Source organism: Saccopteryx leptura, chromosome 4 (genome assembly GCF_036850995.1).
Source record: "Saccopteryx leptura isolate mSacLep1 chromosome 4, mSacLep1_pri_phased_curated, whole genome shotgun sequence".
NCBI lineage: Eukaryota > Metazoa > Chordata > Mammalia > Chiroptera > Emballonuridae > Saccopteryx > Saccopteryx leptura.
This window is the reverse complement of record NC_089506.1, coordinates 23493472-23514955: the sequence shown is the minus strand read 5'-3', so window position 1 is coordinate 23514955 and position 21484 is coordinate 23493472. Positions and strand designations below refer to the sequence as shown.

The window sequence follows — 21484 nt, the reverse complement described above, 5'->3', positions numbered from 1 at the left end:
ATCCTGCTTGCACGCTCCATTACCCCTGTAAACTGCCCAGATTGCGTGCAAATCCATGTCTCATAGCTGGCCTGAGCTCGCTGGCAGTCTCGTCTCAGATTGAGGCTCCCCAGATGGAGGCCCTGGCACAGTAAGAGTGGACGGGAGTCTGGCTTCTCCACGCCTCTAGCATAGGAACTTCCCCGATACGTAATTTGGTGGTATTCTGCCCTTTCTGTTTAGGACAGCAGAAGCACTGCATTCCCTGCCTCGGCCAGAGTGTTTGTCTTCTGCCTCTACGCCCTTGGCTTTCATCCTGTTGTCTTTCTCAGCCCTCCGCCCTTCCAGACGTCATTCTTTAGTGTTTTCACAGCAAGTGAGGAAGATGTTCTCCTTCAACTCTTGGGGACTGAGATAGAATCTTTTTCCTTCTGGGGGTGACTTGCATATATTTTTTTGGTCTCTGGGTTTTGGGCCAAAATAGCACCGTTGTTTCATATTTGTGCACTTCAGCATTGAATGGTAATCCCTACCTAAGTATCAAATCACAGAAGTCCTGTAGAAACTTGAGCATTGAGAGTTGTCTGGGCCTCAGCAAACCCAAAATTGAAATCCCGAGTAGAGACATAAGCTCTGACAAGTTGCAGCGGATGTTTTTGATTTATCTAAGAACAGGCTCATGGCAGGCATGGTTCCTTCTCCAGGCCCATATAGACATCATACCAGGCCACGCAGCGTTCACGGGCGACCCCAGGCCCACAGTGGAGGTCAATGGGCAAAAGTACACTGCTCCTCACATCCTGATCGCAACAGGCGGTGTGCCCTCGTTCCCGCAGGACAGCCAGATCCCAGGTGAGTCTTCCGAAGGCCGGTGCTTGTTACTAACAGCCAGCGGGAGGTTATTGGAGGCCGAAGCAGAGCCAGCGAAGAGTCTGCTCTCGAGAGCTGAGAACATTTTAGAGTGGACGGGAGTCTGGCTTCTCCACGCCTCTAGCATAGGAACTTCCCCGATACGTAATTTGGTGGTACTCTGCCCTTTCTGTTTAGGACAGCAGAAGCACTGCATTCCCTGCCTTGGCCACGGAGAGATCTGATAATTATTTAGTCATCACTGCTCTTATTTCTAGAGAGGAAATAAAAAATATTGACTCAGGGAAGACTCGGTTGGTAGCTTCCTAAGGGAGGACTTAAAAAAAACTGGTCACCCAGAGGCTGAGGAAGTGTTAGGTCTTGCATAAAATGATTATTTTCTAAGAGGAAGCTCGGTCTGTGTGATCTAAATTACATTTTTCTACAGGTGCCCAGCTAGGAATAACCAGTGATGGATTTTTTCAGCTGGAAGAGCTGCCGAGGTAAGCTGGTGTCCGTCCTGGCCTCGGCGTCCGCTCTCCCTCAGCCTCTCCTGCTGACGTTTCTCCCCCTCCGCTCAGACCCTTAAATGCAGGCATTTCCTGAATTCTGCCTGCCTGCCTCTTGTCTTCTTATGACCTTGGGCATCTCATTCACTCGGACCCCTCATTAAGTGGCTCAGATCTTTCCTGCCTTTGGTCAGAGGCCATTGCAGAAATTTTACAACCACAATCAAACACAGGATGGTTTTGAAGAATAGATAGGAAACTATCTTCTGTCTTTAACTTGAAACAGCGTTGACTGGTGATGTATCTCAAATAATTGGATTCTGACTTTCAAAGCAGAGTGATCTCCATAAATGAAGGCTCTGTCAGTCTCACAAAATTTCAGATTTTCTGAAATTGTTCTTTGTGTGTGTTTGCCCAGATAACCTTAGTAAACTTCTGTTGTGGGCTTAGATACACAGAGAGAATAAGAGAATGAGGAAGATCGTTTCTCTAATTTGAAGCTGCCGCCAGTTGCAGGCTTTCTAGGTTAGACGGATCTTCCCTTCTCTCAGGAAAAGACACGATACCCAGGCCCTGGAGCAGGGACTCTATGTAGCCCAGGACTTGCTCTCCTCAGTAACACTGGGGAGTCAGTATTGCTCAACTCTGCCGCTGCCTTAGCGGGCGCTGCCAACCCAATTTGAGATCTTAATCCTCTGCTTTTATAAAGGCCCTCATGGGGGGTGGCTAATAATGCATGCCGCTGTGCCCACACCGTTTTTGCCCCACAGGCATGTATCTCGTAAACGCTCAGCGTCCCCACGAGACTTGCAGCCAGGGGAGCAGTGAGCAGTGACAGCTCATCCGGGCTAACCCCCCGAACCTGTCTCCAAGCCCCCTTTTCTCCGACCCTCCAGGGAGCCAGAGCAGCCCACCCAGGCTCTCCTGTTGCTTCTTCTATCCTAAGCCCTTGCTTGGTTTCACTGTCCCCAGCGTTCATAAACATACTCTCAAAATAGAAAATTTTTATGCCCACACCTTTACCTTAATTCACCTGGAGCCACAGTTAATAGAGGACCTTTGCAGCTCATTGCTGCAGTGGAAATGTCCTGTTAAGATAGGCTAACCGGGCAACCTTTTAAGTCTGAGAAAAACAAGTAGTCTTTTTCTGATTTGCTGCCTGCAGGGCACGGAAACGTGTTAGAGAACAGCCTTTCTTCCCTCGTGATCCACCCTGTACTCTTTGGTTTTAGAGTTGGATGTATGACATGTGTTGTCATGTCTTGTCTTGCTTAGATGATATAATTCAATCTGGACCCGCCTTCAAAGACGTTTTATTATATAGACATCTGTCCATTAAATATTTTAAAAATAATGTCTTCGATTTGCATTGCTAGCAATAAAGGAATCCAAGTGAATTAATTCCAGTTGGACCAGTGTCAATTTAATTTTGACAGTTGTGCCATGGTTATGTAAGATGTTAACCTTCAGAAAAACTGAGCAGAGGTGTACAAGACACCTCTGTACTAGCCCCTCAGCTGTTCTGTAAATCTGACATTATTCCAGAATAGGTGTACGTCACGATATTAACCCCTGCTTTCCCGTTAGCCGCAGCGTCATTGTTGGTGCTGGGTACATTGCCGTGGAGATAGCTGGGATCCTCTCTGCTCTGGGGTCTAGGACATCACTCCTGATACGACATGATAAGGTAATTCTATCCTTTTACCTTCTCTTTCCTTGCTATTGATCTTTTTTTTTTTTTACAAAGACAGAGAGTGAGTCAGAGAGAGGGATAGACAGGGACAGACAGACAGGAACGGAGAGAGATGAGAAGCATCAATCATTAGTTTTTCATTGCGTGTTGCAACACCTTAGTTGTTCATTGATTGCTTTCTCATATGTGCCTTGACCGTGGGCCTTCAGCAGACCGAGTAACCCCTTGCTCAGCCAGTGACCTTGAGTCCAAGCTGGTGAGCTTTTGCTCAAACCAGATGAGCCCGCCCTCAAGCTGGCGACCTTGGGGTCTCGAACCTGGGTCCTCTGCATCCCAGTCCGATGCTCTATCCACTGCGCCACTGCCTGGTCAGGCGATGCTGTTAATCTTTTAAAAAAATCTACAGTGAGAATTTTCTCTTGTGTTGTCATTCACCAGTAAGGTACAAAGTCTGTGGAAGTCAGTTGCTTTATTCCACGTGGGGCTGCATAGACGCTATTTGAATTGGGCCATATGCCCTTCCCAGCTACCAGCTGCTGGTTGATAATAATGATTTTGATTTCATCAAACAGCAACTATTTTCATCATGAAGTACTAGATGGAATCAGATGCGATAATAAGGGGACACACAGGCTTAAATATAAGTATTAACTACATTGAACAGAGTCTCGGTTTAATTTATTACTCTGAAATTCAATTTCGTATGCTTAAGTAGTATTAAATTATTAACAGTCAACTAAGTTCTTTGCCCTAAAGGGAAATGTATCGAAAATATTTGCACACCAGTGTTCATGGTAGCATTAGTCACAGTAGCCAAGAGGTAGAAACAACCCGAGTGTTCACTGATGAATGAGTGGATAAACATGAAAGTGGTATATGCAGACAATGGAGTATTATTCAACCTTATACAGGAATGGCATTTTGACACGTTACAATGTGGATGAACCTTGAGGACATGCTGAATGCTAAATGAAATAAGTGCAAAAAGACATGTATTATTTCACTTACATGAGTTAGCTAGGGTAGTCAGACTCAGAGAAACAGCAGAGTGGTGGTTGCGGGGGCAGAGGAGGAAAGGGGGAGTTGTGTAATGGCTACAGCATTGGGAATATACTTAGCACTCTGAAACTGTTCACTTAGAAATGCTTAAGCTGGTAAATTGAATGGTATGCGTTTTTTTACCACAAAGAAAAAAAGTAAACAAAACTCCTAGATCAACTGCTTGAACCTTCTTTTAAGCCCACAAGAGGCTTTGTTAATTCCATTTCGTATATCAGAGATGTTATACTATAGAATTCACATGGCTCCTAATTAACTCAAAGTTGTATGATTCTCATATTCATGGAACTTCATAAAGGCAAGCAAAGAATAGCTATTTAACAACTTAAGTAAAAATTAACAGATGATAATGATACTTATTTCTGGGGATATTAGATAGTAAAATCATTGCTTATTCATGTGAGTACCAAATGCCTGTCAGATCTTACCACTGTACTTAATACTATCCGTTAATCTATCCAGTAACACTGGGTTCCACAGGTTAATTATATATCTTAGGTTGTTACTAGTTTTACTTGTCTTCAATTGTGTCGTCTTTTGTTTGAAAGAGGCTTGATGATTAGATCTCATTAGAGTCCTTGCCTTCTTTAATTAGTTCAGCTGACTGTTAAATCTGCATTATCAATTCCATGATCTCCTTGTGACTATTACCATCTTTGAGGCTGCATACCTTAAAAAGAATTAGGATGGACTTTCACCTATAATGTGTGGGAAAAACTATGTTTTTTTTCACTTTCTTTCCAAAGTCTGCCTTTTGCACTGAGTATCTTCTTCCTCCTCTTCCTCTTCCATCACCCTGATCATCCTATCCCCAGGGTCATTATCACCTCTGTCATTATCACCACCATTATCATCACCAAGTTCTCCATAAATATATTTCTTGGCATATTGCTCTACTCTTGTGATTTTTTTTTTTTTTTTTTTTTTGTATTTTTCTGAAGCTGGAAACGGGGAGAGACAGTCAGACAGACTCCCGCATGTGCCCGACCGGGATCCACCCGGCACGCCCACCAGGGGCGACGCTCTGCCCACCAGGGGGCGATGCTCTGCCCCTCCGGGGCGTCGCTCTGCTGCGACTAGAGCCACTCTAGCGCCTGGGGCAGAGGCCAAGGAGCCATCCCCAGCGCCCGGGCCATCTTTGCTCCAATGGAGCCTTGGCTGTGGGAGGGGAAGAGAGAGACAGAGAGGAAGGAGGGGGGGGGGGATGTGGAGAAGCAAATGGGCGCTTCTCCTATGTGCCCTGGCCGGGAATCGAACCCGGGTCCCCCGCACGCCAGACCGACGCTCTACCGCTGAGCCAACCGGCCAGGGCCTACTCTTGTGATTTTTGAGGTGTGAGCATCACTCCAAGTATATACTGAGCCCTCATAAAAGCAGTCTCATCAGACATGGCCTCTGTTGTCCAGAAGGAGTTGAACCTTCTCTAGCCCCAGTTCATTTCTTCAGATTTCTTCCATTCAAACTGGCCTACCTGCTATTCCCCACCTGTCACCGGGTCCCATCTCCTTATAGTTGTACGGACTCTTCTATTCAAGGTGCTTTCCTTTCCCAAACCATCCAGATCTTGGTGCAAATACTACATTCTCCATGGAACCTTCCCTGTTCTCTTCTGTATAATTTCTGTCTCTTATAAACCACCTTTCCTACACATTTTTTAAGTTAATTATTATTCCGTCTTTTATTCCAATACTTTATGTCTTCCACATAGTACAGCTTAATATATATTTATTGATAGAATGACCAGTTGATTTACGATGTTGACCTCAGTTTAGCTTGCAAGGGTTACATGTCTTTCTCCTTACCCTGGAAAGGGAACAGAGGTGTCCATATGCATATTTATGTCCTCCCAGCATTTTTCAGTGTAAATTTCACAAAGTAGACACTCATTGTGTGTCTACTAATTTAAAATAATTGTAGTATTCTGACAAAGACTAAGTGAATGTTTGTTGCGAAAAAGGTGAAATGAGAATATTGTTACAACACCAATGTTAAAGAATATGTAAGTGCCTTGGAAAATATAACTTACCAATTGCCCTGAACTTCCCACCTCTACTTGGTATCTTGAACTCAATTAAGAAAAAAATTACGTGGCCTTGGCTGGTTGGCTCAGCGATAGAGTGTCAGCCCAGTGTGTGGAAGTCCCGGGTTCGATTCCTGGTCAGAGCACACAGGAAAAGCGACCATCTGCTTCTCCCCCCTCCCCCCCTCTCTCCGTCTTGTTCTCTTTCCCTCTCTCTCCCCTTTCCCTCTCTCTCCTCCCCTCTTGCAACCATATCTTGAATGGTTCAGTTTAACCCCGGGTGCTGAGGATGGCTCCATGGCCTTGCCTCAGGTGCTGAAATAGCTTGGTTTCCAAGCAACGGAGCAGCGACCCCAGATGGGCAGAGCATTGCCCTATAGAGGGCTTGCAGGGTGGATCTGGGTTGGGGTGCATGTGGGAGTCTGTCTCTGCCTCCCTGTCTCCCGCTTCTCACTTAATTAAAAAAAAGAAATTATGTGTTTCCATAAATATGGAGGGGAGATTAACAAGCCTTGATTCTGAGAATTTGAAGAGGTCCTATTTGTTGTCCATTTAGTGACACTATAAACTGATCTGACAAGTGGCAAGAGTATGTCTTTCTATACCTTTGTTCTCCCATGTCCTTTGCCCCTTCCCAGGGGCTATAGTCCTGTCAGGGATAATGGAGCAGAAATTTTCTGCCCTGATAGGCACACAATGGTCAGTTCTTAGTGGATCCAGTGCCTTTAAATGGCCTCCAGGATTATGGCGTGGAAGAAGGAAGTGCAAAATGTAATGAGAGAACTTGATCTGGAAAAGCAGGCTGAGCTCAATTTCAAACCTGGCTCTAGAACTTTCTAAGAGTCTCCATTTCTTGGAGCCTCAGCTTCCTCATCTGAAAAAAAAAAAATGGGGATAATATCTCCTGTGCCATAAGATGATTAGAAGGAGCTGAGGGTAAGTGGATAAATGGATGGACAGACAGATGTTCTCTAGAACAAGAGCTAGCATTCAAGAAAAGAGACAATGTTTTCAACTTTGTCGGGAACTTTGTTAGGAGTGGATTTCATATTTATATTTTGAGATTTTTTTTTTAACAGTAAAACTTTATTTAGAAAATCACAGGGATGGAAGAAGTGAGCTGGCTGAGCTGCACGGGCTCAGGAAGCAAGTTGCAGAGGCAAAAGAAGGGCCCTTGGAGTTTAGGGGAATGAAAGGCAAAGAAAACTCACCTGGGGGATGAAGAGGGGGAAAGGGAGGTGTGCTCCAGAGAGAGTGCTGGTTTGAGATCTTAAAATAGGAAGACTAGTATAAAATTTTCTTTTCCAGCCCTGGCTAGTTGGCTCAGTGGTAGGGCGTCGGCCCAGCATGTGGATGTCCCAGGTTCAATTCCTAGTCAGGGCACACAGGAGAAGCGCCATCTGCTTCTCCACCCCTCCCCCTCTCCTTTCTCTCTCTCTCTCTCTCTCTCTCTCTCTCTCTCTCTCTCTCTCTTCTCCCGCAGCCAGGGCTCCATTGGAGTGAAGTTGGCCCAGGTCCTTTGGACAGCTCCATGGCCTCCACCTCAGGCGCTAGAATGGCTCCACTGCAGAGCATCGCCCCCTGGTGGGCGTGCCAGGTGGATCCCAGTCGGGTGCATGCGGGAGTCTGCCTCCCTGTTTCTCACTTCAGAAAAATACAAAAAAAAATTATTTTTTCCCATAATGATGCTATTGGTTTTCTGCGAAATAAGATTTTGCTAGAGAATCTTCCTTGATAAGAGGGAATGCTGGCCTTGGAAGACTGAATTGGGAAAGAACTTCTGGTTACTGGACGTGTGGAAAGAGAGACAAGCTAGGGAGGACGGGACCTGGCGAAGGCAGAGGAGTCCTAAAGGCTGCCGGTCTGCCGAACTCGGAAACAGGGGTTGGTGAAGTCAGCTGTCATGCAGGTTTATTAAAGTAGGTTTATTAAAACCGTGCTCACAATATGGCCATGAAGATAAGAGGGAGGAGGATACTGAAATTTTCCTCCCACGTTTGTAGCATGTCTTTAATCAACTTTTTTTCCTTTGCTGCCCCTGTGTGTATACAGGTACTTAGGAATTTTGATTCGATGATCAGTTCCAACTGCACTGAAGAGCTGGAGAATGCTGGCGTGGAGGTCCTGAAGTACTCGCAGGTATGACGGGCCCGGGGGACGCTTACAGCCCCGGGCCTTGGTCGTGGGTCACCCTGGGAGCTTCCGCTCCGCCCATCAGTCTTATAAATACAGACTGCCTGTCTGCCGCGGTCAGGTTATTCCTGTCTATAGCGTACTACCAGTTCTCTTCTTGATTCTAAGATGCTAGTAGTGCTCATTAATGTATTAGTGAAGTCAAGATATAAAAGATTAGAAATCTGCAAGTTGAATTTAGTTTTGTTAGAACTAAACCTTTTTTTGTGCTGAGATGGCTTATTGAACATCACTGTTGTTCTGGTTTCTTTTTCAGGAAGTATTATTATGGAGTCTGTTTTTAAGACGCGCCCTCTCAGGGCTTTGCAGATTGGAGAGAATTACAAAGTGTTTTACTTCTCAGGGAATCACCTAACTTTCAGAATTTTCCCAGTAGCCTGGGAAAAGTGATTGTTTTTCCTCGCAGTTTTGCCTTTCACCATAGGCCTTGTCAACTGATATAAGTGTGAATATGCTTTGTGAATGTGAGGTGCTAGATCGGCGGTGGGATCCAAATCAGAATCATTTGGGACCCTCACTAAACTGGCCTTGGGCTCCAGTCTCCTGACCTAATTACAGCCCCCGCCCCCTGTCATTCTGGCTAAGAGTGTCCAGGGAGAAGCAGTGATTGTGCCTTTCCTCTTCCCCACACTCCAGATGTGCAAATCACTGTCCTTAGATCTGTGAGTTAAACTCTTATCACAGTTTTTAAAGATACAGTGTTTGGATACTTTGTTTTTAAACCAAAGCGTTAGGAGGGTGATGTGCGCTGACATTTCTGGCCATTGGCTGGATGATTTGGGGCAACTGAGAAACAGTTTGGCTTCTGGGAGTGCTCGTGTTGGTGGCCTTGGGATGGAAGTAAATGTGTCCGCACATAGGATTCATGTGTGGGATTCAGTGGGGAGGTTTTAAATGTTAAGAATTTTAGTTTCCCCGTCTGCTTTTCTTTCTTCCTCCCTCCTGCACAATTAACACATTTATTTATATGCCAATAGGTCAGGGAGGTGAGAAAGACTTCCTCCGGCTTGGAACTCGATGTGGTTGCCTCAGTTCCTCATAGAAAGCCCACCCTGACCACGATTCCAGATGTTGACTGCCTGCTCTGGGCCATTGGGCGGGTCCCAAATTCCTGGGGCCTGAATTTAAACAAAGTGGTAAGCTGATTTACTCTGCCTGACACTTCCTTGAGTCTCTTAGTAGCCTTGTGTTCCCCCTACTCACCCAGACCCTCAAAACTTCAGTGGGTTCTATTAGATTTTTTTCTTTTTATTCCTTCATCTAGTTTGTTATCAGATCCCATTGCTGCTGCTTTGAACTGAAAAGATTTCCCTTTTTAGTGTCATCACCCTAGATCAGGTCCCTGGCACCTCTAGGCTCGGTTGCCAACTATTTTCTGACTGGCCTCTTTCTTTTTAATTTTCTTTCTTTTTTTTTACTTATTGATTTTAATAAGAAAAGGGAGAGAGAGAGAGGAACATCCATCTGCCCCTGTATGTGCCCTGGATGTGCCCTGGATGTGCCCTGTATGTGCCGGGTGATACAACCGGCAGCCTCTGCGCTTCCATACGATGCTCCCGCTAACTGAGCTAACAGGGCATGGCTAGCCTCTTTCTTACAGATTACCTTTTTACTCCGATACTTGTCTCTTTAAAGCCCTGTAATTATTTCTTATTGTCTGTACCTCTAATCTCAATAGCTGGGTGTGTAAATTGTCTGGACTTCGTGACACTGGGGGGTGGGAACAGATATGATGCTGATCTACCAGTGTTACAATTAGCTTTCTTTTAAGTGAGAGGAGGGGAGATAGACAGACAGACTCCTCCCACCGGGTGCCCCCACCGGGATCCACCCAGCAACCCCCAACTGGGGCCAATGCCCAAATCATCTGAGCCATTCTCAGTGCCCGGGCTGATGCTCGACCCAGTTGAGTCACTGGCTATGAAAGTAAAGAAAGAGACCGGGGAGAGGGAGAGGAAGAGAAACAGATGGTTGCTTCTCAAGTGTGCTCTGGCCAGGAGTTAACTAGGGACTTCTGCACGCCCAGCCGATGCTTCATCCACTGAGCCAACTGGCCAGGGCCACATTAGCATTCTTATTTGTGCTTTTATAATTTGAAGGAAAGTCTAGTAGAGTAGCATGGGATGTGGGTCCCAGAGTTTGACCTAATTTTGAACCTTAGTTCTCTTATTTACCTGTTGCATGAGTTATAGAGAAGAGTAAATGGGAAAGTGCATGCAAAGTAATTAGCTGAGATCCTGGCTTATAAAATCAATAAGTGTTAACACACCTGACCAGACAGTGGCGCAGTGGACAGAGCATCGGCCTGGGACACTGAGGACCCAGGTTCAAAACCCCGAGGTCACTGGCTTGAGTATGCGCTCATCCGGTTTGAGTACAGGCTCAGCAGCTTGAGCACGGGGTTGCTGGCTTGAGCATGGGATTATAGATATGACCCCATGGTCGCTGGCTTGAGTCCAAAGGTTGCTGGCTTAAAGCCCAAGGTCACTGGCTTGGGCAAGGGGTCACTTGCTTTGCTGTAGTCTCTCGGTCAAGGAACATATGAGAAAGTAATCAGTGAAAAACTAAAGTGCCGCAATGAAGAATTGATCAGTCTCATCTCTCCCCCTTCCTGTCTGTCGTCCCTTTCTGTTCCCCCCCATTATCACTAAAAGTATAAATAAATGTTGTATTTATTGTGGTGTAAGCATTGATGTAAGTATTGATGGTGGTGGTCATGATTTTTTTGGAATGCTATACTATTCTACTAGTAATAATAGATATATTATATGATTGAGGTTTATACATTTGATGGATCCTCTGGAGAAGTATATATTTATGTTCTAATATTAATTAATATTTGTTATAATGTAGGTTCCTTTTATATTTCTATATGAAAGATACTTTCAGCATTTATATCTATCTATCTGTCTGTCTATCTCCAGGGAGATGTTTAACTTGTTTTTAATATTGCTCAGTGAAATTTAGTGAAACTATTTCATATTTACAAATCTAGACATTCAGCTTTTTACACGTTAAGAGATACTTGCCTTTATACATACATAGGCATTGGCAGGTCCAGTTTTCAACTATATGTGCTTTTTTTTTTTTTTAAACAAGGCAAAATTTTTCATCTCATTTAATGTTAAGATACATTTTTGTAAAGCAGATGGAATGACTCCTTTGTGTAGGTCTTGTCAACATGTTACTAACCTAATTTAATCTTGTCAACAACTCTTTGAGTTGTAACAATGAAGAGACCAAGGGCACAGAGCTAATAAATAATTCATGGCTGTAAACTCTATGGGGACAGGAGGATATCTGTATTATTTACCGCTGTATTCACAGTGACTAGGCTAATGCCTCACTTGTCCTAGAAGTTCAACTATTTGTTGGTAAATAGGTGGTTATCCGTGGTCTCATAGCGAGGAAATGGCAGAGCTGGAGTTGAACCCAGCTCTGTCCGGCTGCAGAGGTGATACACTCTTAACCACTCAGCTGCCCACTTCCTGCTTCTGCTGTCTCTCAGCTTCTCACACGGGAGTGTATACACCTGTATACGCCTAGGAGCTAGAAAGCCACAAGATAAGCATGCCACATCTTGGAGCAAAAGTGCAACTTAATATACGAGGGGAAATTTTTGGTTAAAGGAAACAGCAGTATGTCTGAGAGTGGAATGCACCGTTTGCTTGGATTTTCAAGCTAAAATGGTTAGCTTCAGACGGATCTGCTTCTGTTGAGTGCTTCGGGCTGTGCGCCTCTAGGGTGTGAGTGAGGATACTCCGGAGCAGTGCTTCAGTGGGGAGGCTGAGTGAGGATACTCCGGAGCAGTGCTGCAGCGGAGAGGCTGGGAAGCACTGTCGCAGGTGGACTCCGTCGGGATACTCCGGAGCAGTGCTTCAGCGGAGAGGCTGGGAAGCACTGTCGCAGGTGGACTCCGTCGGGATACTCCGGAGCAGTGCTTCAGCGGAGAGGCTGGGAAGCACTGTCGCAGGTGGACTCCGTCGGGATACTCCGGAGCAGTGCTGCAGCGGAGAGGCTGGGAAGCACTGTCGCAGGTGGACTCCATCGGGATACTCCGGAGCAGTGCTTCAGCGGAGAGGCTGGGAAGCACTGTCGCAGGTGGACTCCATCGGGATACTCCGGAGCAGTGCTTCAGCGGAGAGGCTGGGAAGCACTGTCGCAGGTGGACTCCGTCGGGATACTCCGGAGCAGTGCTGCAGCGGAGAGGCTGGGAAGCACTGTCGCAGGTGGACTCCATCGGGATACTCCGGAGCAGTGCTGCAGCGGAGAGGCTGGGAAGCACTGTCGCAGGTGGACTCCGTCGGGATAGCCAGTAGCACGTCTGGTGGTTGAGTGATTCCCTTTCACTTTACCTGGCCAGCTGAGTTGTATATTGCAAAGTCAAATCCTATTAAAATACCTCAAAATTGGATAAAATATTTCCCCTTTTAAATCAAGCGAAAGATATGAAACTCGCCACTTTGCTGAGATGTTTTTCTTCTTGTGGTTCTTAGAGATTCAGGCTAAAGAGGTGTTGAAATGAGGTAGATCCCGAGATTTGATCTGCCATTTTTTGTAGGTAGGCCAAGTATTTACATGATGCTCCTTCACAATTGCAGGGGATTCAGACTGACGACAAGGGTCACATCATCGTTGATGAATTCCAGAATACTACTGTAAAAGGCATCTATGCAGTTGGGGATGTGTGTGGAAGAGCTCTTCTTACTCCAGGTAATGTTTCTTCTTTTCGTGGGTAAGGGAGGCTGTGTGTTATATAAAACTGGTTAGCAGTTCAGTCAAATCAACGTAAGCAAAGTTAAATGGATGAGTGTCGTTCTGTGTGTGTGTGTGTGTGACAGAGAGAGGGACAGATAGGGACAGACACACAGGAAGGGAGAGAGATGAGAAGCATCAATTCTTCATTGTGGCTCCTTAGTTGTTCATTGATTGCTTTCTCATATGTGCCTTGACTGGGGGGGGCTATAGCAGAGTGAGTGACCACTTGCTCAAGCCAGCAACCTTAGGCCTCAAGCCAGGGACCTTTGGGCTCAAGCCAGTGACCATAGGGTCATGTCCATGATGCCATGCTCAAGCCAGTGACCCTGCACTCAAGCTGGTGATCCCACGCTCAACCCAGATGAGCCTGCACTCAAGCTGGTGATCCCACGCTCAACCCAGATGAGCCTGGCAACCTCGGGGTCTCGAACCTGGGTCCTCTGCATTCCAGTCCGACGCTCTATCCACTGCGCCATTGCCTGGTCAGGTGAATGAGTGTGTTGATGTCATCAAAATGATAATAATGTATTGACATAGCTGTTGTTTGGGTGTCTAACATTTTCTGAATAATACTCATTTTTGCTGAAATTTTTATGAAGATGATCAACCTCTGAAAAATGCTGTAAGTGAAAAGCTGAGGCCCTGGATGGTTGGCTCAGTGGTAGAGCGTTGGCTTGACGTGCAGAAGTCCCGGGTTCAATTCCCGGCCAGAGCACACAGGAGAAGCGCCCATCTGCTTCTCCACCCCTCCCCCTCTCCTTCCTCTCTGTCTCTCTCTTCCCCTCCCGCAGCAGAGGCTCCATTGGAGCAAAGATGGCCCGGGCGCTGGGGATGGCTCCTTGGCCTCTGCCCCAGGCGCTAGAGTGGCTCTGGTCACAACAGAGCGATGCCCCGGAGGGGCAGAGCATCGCCCCCTGGTAGGCGTGCCAGGTGGATCCCGGTCGGGTGCATGCGGGAGTCTGTCTGTCTCTCCCGTTTCCAGCTTCGGAAAAATACAAAAAAAAAAAAAAGAAAGAAAATCTGAGTTGTATGTGGTTGACAGTGGAAGGAAGTAGCTTTGGGGAAAAGTAATTTAGTCTGGGATTTTTTTTTTAACTGTAAATAGGGGAGGTACAGAGATAGACTCCTTGCACCCTGACTGGAATCTACCCGGCAACCCCCATCTGGGGCCAGTACTCTGACCATCTGGGGCTACTCCCAAACGAGCTATTTTTAGCACCTGAGGTGGAGGCTCCAGGGAGCTATCCTCAGTGCCCAGGGCCAATGCGCTCAAATCAATTGAGCCAAGCCATGGCTGCAGGAGTGGAAGAGAGAGAGAGTGAGAAGAGGGAGGGGGAAGTCATCTCCCCTGTGTGCCCTGACCAGGAATCTAACACGGGAATTCCACACATCAGGTCAATGCTCTACTGCTGAGCCAACTGGCCAGGGCCTGGTGTGGGATTCTTATAGGACAATTTAATCTTTTTTTTTTTTTTTTTGTATTTTTCTGAAGCTGGAAACGGGGAGACAGTCAGACAGACTCCCGCATGCTCCTGACCGGGATCCACCTGGCACGCCCACGAGGGGCGACGCTCTGCCCACCAGGGGGCGATGCTCTGCCCCTCCAGGGTGTCGCTCTGCCGCGACCAGAGCCACTCTAGCGCCTGGGACAGAGGCCAAGGAGCCATCCCCAGCGCCCGGGCCATCTTTGCTCCAATGGAGCCTTGGCTGCGGGAGGGGAAGAGAGAGACAGAGAGGAAGGAGGGGGTGGGTGGAGAAGCAAATGGGCGCTTCTCCTATGTGCCCTGGCCGGGAATCGAACCCGGGTCCCCCGCACGCCAGGCCGACGCTCTACCGCTGAGCCAACCGGCCAGGGCCCAGGACAATTTAATCTTGATACAACCAAGGTTGTCTCAGTGTTGTACATTCCCCTGACTCCCCTACATCAACCTGTGTCCTGAGTGCATTGGCACCTTTGCACACTCTTTGTCCCACTTCTGTTATCGCCACCTCTCCATCTGCTTTCACTCCATACCCCTCTGGGGCCTACCGGCCATTCCAAAATGGCCCTGGGTCTTACCTCAGAATAGAAATGTCCCCAGTTAGACACCCAAAGCCTTTTAGCATTTTTAGGACATTCTCTTAACTAAAGCCAAATAACAGACAAAGCTTCAAAAACTTTAGAACATAATCTAACAGTTGAAAATTATGGTAAAGTGCCTGACCAGGTGGTGGTGCAGTGCATAGAGCATCAGACTGGGATGCAGAGGACCCAGGTTTGAGACCCTGAGGTTGCCCGCTTGAGCACGGACTCATCTGGTTTGAGCAAAGCTCACCAGCTTGGACCCAAGGTCGCTGGCTTGAGCAAGGGGTCACTCGGTCTGCTGAAGGCCCATGATCAAGGCACATATGAGAAAGCAATCAATGAACAAATAAGGAGTTTGCAATAAGAAACTGATGATTGATGCTTCTCATCTCTCTCCATTCCTGTCTGTCTATCCCTATCTATCCCTCTCTCTGACTCTTTTTCTGTCTCTGTAAAAAAAAAAGAGAGAGAAAATTATGGTGAAGTGAAGAAATTTCTTATGTATCCTACTGATACCTTATTTTGGAAAAAGGAAAAACCCTGTCAATTTGAAATCAGTAAAATTAATAATTGATGCTTTCAATGAACTCAGGCATTCATTCTAAAAGACTATTAGGAATAAAAATAGGCTAAGGAGAATAAACTTTAAAAAAACAAGAAATAAAAAAAAATTTGTAATCAATTTTTTAAAATTAATTTTAGAGAGAGAGAGAGAGGGGAGGAACAGGAAGCATCAACTCCCATATGTGCCTTGACCAGGCAAGCCTGGGGTTTCAAACTGGTGACCTCAGAGTTCCAGTTTGACACTTTTCCACTGCACCATCACAGGTCAGGCAATAAAATAATTTTTAACTGGCCTGTGGTGGCACAGTAGATCAAGCGTTGATCTGGAATGCTGAGGTCACTGGTTTGAAGCCTTGGGCTTACCTGGTCAATGCACATATGAGAAGTAGTCAATGAACGATTAAGGTGAAGCAAGTGTGAGTTGATGCTTCTTTCTTTGTCCTCTCTCTCCTCTTTCTGTAAAATTAATTATTTAAAAATAATTTTAAAAAATAAAAGTTAACTTAAAAAACTAAAATAATTTTTAAAATAAATATTAAAAAATATTAGTGTGAACTGAGTATGGTTATGCAGTAGAACTGAAGATGCTCAACACTAAAAGAGTTTGCTCCATAAATATTATATCAGAAATTAATATCCTCACTGAGGAGGTAACTGCCAGGTGATTGGGAACTTGTAAATGTGTCTTTTTTTTTTTTTTTTCATTTTTGGTCATTATAGAATTAGTTGCTTATTTTGAATTGTTAACTAAGACATTGATATGTCTTCATTATACTGAACTAGGTAGTATAATGAGCACTGGAGTAAAAGTTTGTCGGGACTAGTATGTTAAGTCAGATAGCTAGATGGTTAGAAGAATTCTGCTGTGTTACAATGAGAAGCAAGCTGCCCGGGATGGGTTCTCAGCTGGTTGGAGCGTTGACCCGGTATGTCCAGGTTGCGGGATTGATCCCCAGTCAGGACTCATACAAGAAACAGCCGATGATTACATAAATAAGTGGAACAACAAATCGGTGTTCTCTCGCTCTCTCTGTCTTTCTGCTTTCCTCCCTAAGATCAATAAATATTTTCTAGAATAAGCACAAAGCTAACCTCTGATTTTACAATATCTTTGCAGTTGCTATAGCGGCCGGCCGGAAACTTGCCCATAGACTTTTTGAATGCAAAGAAGATTCCAAATTAGACTATGACAATATCCCCACGGTGGTCTTCAGCCACCCCCCTATTGGCACTGTGGGGCTCACAGAAGGTAGGTATTTAAAAATGAAGCTCATTTACGTTTCCAACTTTGGACGAGGTGTCGGTCAACTGACTAAATCTACCTCAGATTTGGTCCTTACGCTCCTTTCTCATTAGCCTCTTGTCACAGTTCGTTTCCTCCCAACTACTGTGCTGCCCCTTTGGAGTATCATTTCTTTCTCCCACACCACCTTGTCTCTGACTTTTTCTGGCTTTTTTATTTGAACTAATTTCAAATTTAAAGAGAAGTCATAAAAATATTACACAGCATTCCTGTATACCCTTAACATTCTCACTTTATCATTTTCTTTCTACACAAACACACACACTTCAGTGTCTATTTCCAGTGACCACGCTGTTCCCTGAACAGAAGCACTGTACAATTTTCAAATAAGAACATTTATTTATTTATTTTTTGTGGCAGAGACAGGGACAGAGAGAGAGACAGATAGGGGCAGACAGACAGGAAGGGAGAGAGATGAGAAACATCAATTCTTCACTGCGGCTTCTTAGTTGTTCATTGATTGATTTTTAATATGTGCCTTGACCAGGGAGCCACAGCAGACCGAGTGACCCCTTGCTTGAGCCAGCGACCTTGGGTCTAAGCTGGTGAGCCTTGCTCAAACCAAATGTGCCCGCGCCCAAGCTGGCGACTTCGGGGTCTCGAACTTGGGTCCTCTGCATCCCAGTCCGATGCTCTATTCACTGCGCCACTGCCTGGTCAGGCAAATAAGAACATCTAAATTGATGCAATATTATCTACACTTTAGACCTTATTCAAATTTCGCCAGTTACCTGAGATCACATCATTTTTAACATTTCCCCCTCGAGTCTAGCATTCAGTGCAGGATAATTCACTGCCTTCAGTTCTTATACCCTTTTGGCCTCCTTTAATTGAAAGACAAAATTCTCAGCCTGTTTTCTTTCACATAGTTTAGTTTGTAGACTTTCGCTCATCGTGAGTCATCGTGAGTGTGGCATTTCTTCATGATTTGATTGAAGTTTTGTATTTCTTGCTCTTTCTTTGATAGGTCAGTGGAATTGTTTAGTTATTTGACAAATGCTTTTTTTCCCCTGTACATTACAGATGAGGCCATTTCTAAATATGGAAAAGAAAATGTGAAGACCTATTCAACCACTTTTACTCCAATGTATCATGCAGTTACTAAAAGGAAAACAAAATGTGTGATGAAAATGGTCTGTGCTAAGAAAGAGGAGAAGGTAGGTATGGGAAAATACCCAGTAACCTAAACAGGGACTTAAATCAAAAAAGTGACTTTAGGGATCGGGTCATTTTGGTAGTACGGAGAGGGAGGCGACCAAGTAGTTAGGCCTTTTCTGATTCATCTGCTGTGGTCCCACTTTTATCTATCTGTTTGTGTATTGAGGTTCTTTATATTTCATTTAGAAAGAAGCTTCCACCACAAACATTAGGGGGAAGGGTCAGAAACTGCAGAAAGCTGTCATTGACCTATAGGCTAGAAGGTAACTCAGAATTATTATTATGTCTAAGAATTTAATGCAAGAGAAATTTAATATAACCAATCAGTGAGGAAGAGAAAGGTTAGTCAGTAAAATTATTTATTTTTGGTTTAACTTTTTGAGGCGCTACTAAAGTGTTTCCCCAAGTGCCTGCCATGTTACATTTGTATTGCCGTGTTTGAGGGTTCCAATTCCTGCACACCCTGGAGAACACTGAGGATCTTTGTTATTATAGCCATCCTAGTGGGTGTGACGTGGTAGCTTCTTGTGATACTGGTTTGAATTTGAACAGGTTTTTGGAAACAGGATTTTTGAGTAGGTTTTGTTTCAGTATTAGGTCAGCCTATTGGGCTTTTCTACAAGTTGTATTAAATATTGAAATGCAACTTAGCACCAAACCTTGGGAACATAGAGCTCCATGAGGGAGACAGTGGCTTAACTGAAGATTCAGATGTATTTTTCCAACTCCTATCAAAAAGAGCATAGTCTGTATTTGATTTAGTGGCGCTGTACTCCAAAAGCCACAAGGTGTGGTCCTGGCTTATAGAAGTCAGTATTGGCCCTGGCCAGTCTCTCTATCTCCCATCGTCTCACTTGGAAAAGAAGAAGAAAGAATAAGAAGAAGTCAGTGTCACTGAGGATTGACAGACTCAGGGAGTCAGAGCAAGGAGAAGGAAGGAAGTGGTTTGGCAGAAAAAGGAAGGTCACTCTTTCTTGACCCTGAATGTACCTTGGTAGCCTAAGCTCTCCAGATGTTGGATCAACGGCCCCTACTTATCTCTTCATATCAGCTATTTCTTCATACCATTTATCATTCTTTCATTTGATCAACACTACCTGACAGTCTAATAAAGAAACGGGAAGTGGAGAGGAGTAATAATCAAGTTCCTGCGACCACCTGAAACGGGTGTGGTAAATTCAATTTAGATCACGATATTTAAGAATCTGGCTGTTTCTTGTGTATATTATACATGATTTGGGGTTTTTTTTGTTTGTTTTAAATTGAGATTACCTTTTTTAATTGTAAGAAACAGATAACATAAAATTTACTATATTAACCATTTTTAAGTATAACATTCAGTAATGTTAAGTATATTCTTCATTTGTTTCTAAACAAAATATTTTTGTGACTAAATTTTATGTTCTCTAAATGTTTTAATTTTTATTTTTTTTCTTCTTTTCCAAGTGAGAGAGGAGGAGAGATAGAGAGACAGACTCCCGAATGTGCCTAGACTGGGATCCACCCAGTAACCCCTGTCTGGGGCCGAAGCTTGCAACGGAGCTATTTATTTTATTTTATTTTATTATTTTTTTTTAATTTAATTTTAATTTTTTTTTACGGAGCTATTTTTTTTTTTTTTCATTTTTCTGAAGCTGGAAACAGGGAGAGACAGTCAGACAGACTCCCGCATGCGCCCGACCGGGATCCACCCGGCATGCCCACCATGGGGCGACGCTCTGCCCACCAGGGGGCGATGCTCTGCCCATCCTGGGCGTCGCCATGTTGCGACCAGAGCCACTCTAGCGCCTGGGGCAGAGGCCACAGAGCCATCCCCAGCGCCCAGGCCATCTTTGCTCCAATGGAGCCTTGGCTGCGGGAGGGGAAGAGAGAGACAGAGAGGAAAGCGCGGCGGAGGGGTGGAGAAGCAAATGGGCGCTTCTCCTGTGTGCCCTGGCCGGGAATCGAACCCGGGTCCTCCGCACGCTAGGCCGACGCTCTACCGCTGAGCCAACCGGCCAGGGCTACGGAGCTATTTTTAACATCTGAGGCACAGGGTCTACGGAGCCATTCTTAGCACCTGGGGCCGATGCAGTCGGACCAATAGAGTCATGGCTGCAGAATAGGAGAAGAGAGAGAGAGAAGGAGGAGGAGGTGGGGTGGAAAAGCAGATGGTTACTCCTCCCGTACGCACTGACTGGGAATCAAATCCAGGACATCCACACACTGGGCCAACGCTCTACCATGGAGCCAACTGGCCAGGGCCTCTAAGTATTTTTCAATGGACTGGTTACCCTAAAAGTATTTGCCGACGGTAAACATTAACTCAGTTTTAAAGTACAGTGAGAAACCTCCCTGGGAAATGTGATTTGAAACAAATGCCCTTGTAGGTCCTTCCTTCGTGCAGGCATCCAGCGTGTATGGACTGAGTGCCTCCCAAGGGCCATTGTCGTTGTTGGCTATGGGGATAGAGTGGGGAGCAAAAGCAGACAGGGCTCCCTTTAGATGAATCTGGAGATTAAAGTCTGCTGGGAAAGTGGACTCCAACTGTCCAGTCCCAAATAAATAAGGAAAACGTCGCAGTTGTGATCGAACCATGGTGGAGGAATGCCAGTAGGGAGAGACCACGTGATGGACCGTTTGACTTGGTAGGGAGGGAATGCATGGCTGTTCGAAGAATAAGTGGGCTTTAGCCCTTAAAAGAGGGAGGAAAGATTGTCCAGCTAGAGTGCTCAGGACAGAAGGAAGCTGGCCAGGCCCAGAGCCTGAGGGAGGGCTGTATGAGCCGGCTACGGAGGGACGTCGAGGCAGGACCACAGGGGGCCTTGCAGGCTGTGTCGTTAGAGATGTAAGGTTTTTACTGATTTGAGAGAACGAGGGAGAGAAGTACCAGTTTGTTGCTCCACTTACTCGTTCGTTCGTTCGTTGATTCTCGTATGTGCCCTGACTGGGGATGGAACCCACTACCGTGGTATATTGGGACAATGCTAACCAACTGAGCTCCCTGGCCAGGGCGAGATGGAAGTTTCTTAGAAGTTTTTATTTTTTTATTTTTATTTATTTATTATTTTTTTTCTGAAGCTGGAAACGGGGAGAGACAGTCAGACAGACTCCCACATGCGCCCGACCGGGATCCACCCGGCATGCCCACCAGGGGCGACGCTCTGCCCACCAGGGGGCGATGCTCTGCCCCTCGGGGGGGGGGTCACTCTGCCCCTCGGGGGGGGGGTCACTCTGCCGTGACCAGAGCCACTCTAGTGCCTGGGCAGAGGCCAAGGAGCCATCCCCAGCGCCCGGGCCATCCTTGCTCCAATGGAGCCTTGGCTGCGGGAGGGGAAGAGAGAGACAGAGAGGA

The 21484-nt window shown here is 45.7% G+C and overlaps 1 protein-coding gene across 1 annotated transcript in view; it reads left to right on the top strand.

Moving 5' to 3' along the window:
• Positions 1-21484, top strand: part of GSR (glutathione-disulfide reductase) — a 44804-nt gene that overhangs the window by 22218 nt on the left and 1102 nt on the right. Inside the window, exons 5-12 of the mRNA XM_066380285.1 lie at positions 684-831; positions 1277-1331; positions 2925-3024; positions 8162-8248; positions 9280-9438; positions 12904-13015; positions 16807-16938; positions 18016-18149. Of these exons, the coding sequence (XP_066236382.1) occupies positions 684-831; positions 1277-1331; positions 2925-3024; positions 8162-8248; positions 9280-9438; positions 12904-13015; positions 16807-16938; positions 18016-18149 (927 nt within the window). The remainder of the gene's footprint in view (positions 1-683; positions 832-1276; positions 1332-2924; positions 3025-8161; positions 8249-9279; positions 9439-12903; positions 13016-16806; positions 16939-18015; positions 18150-21484) is intronic.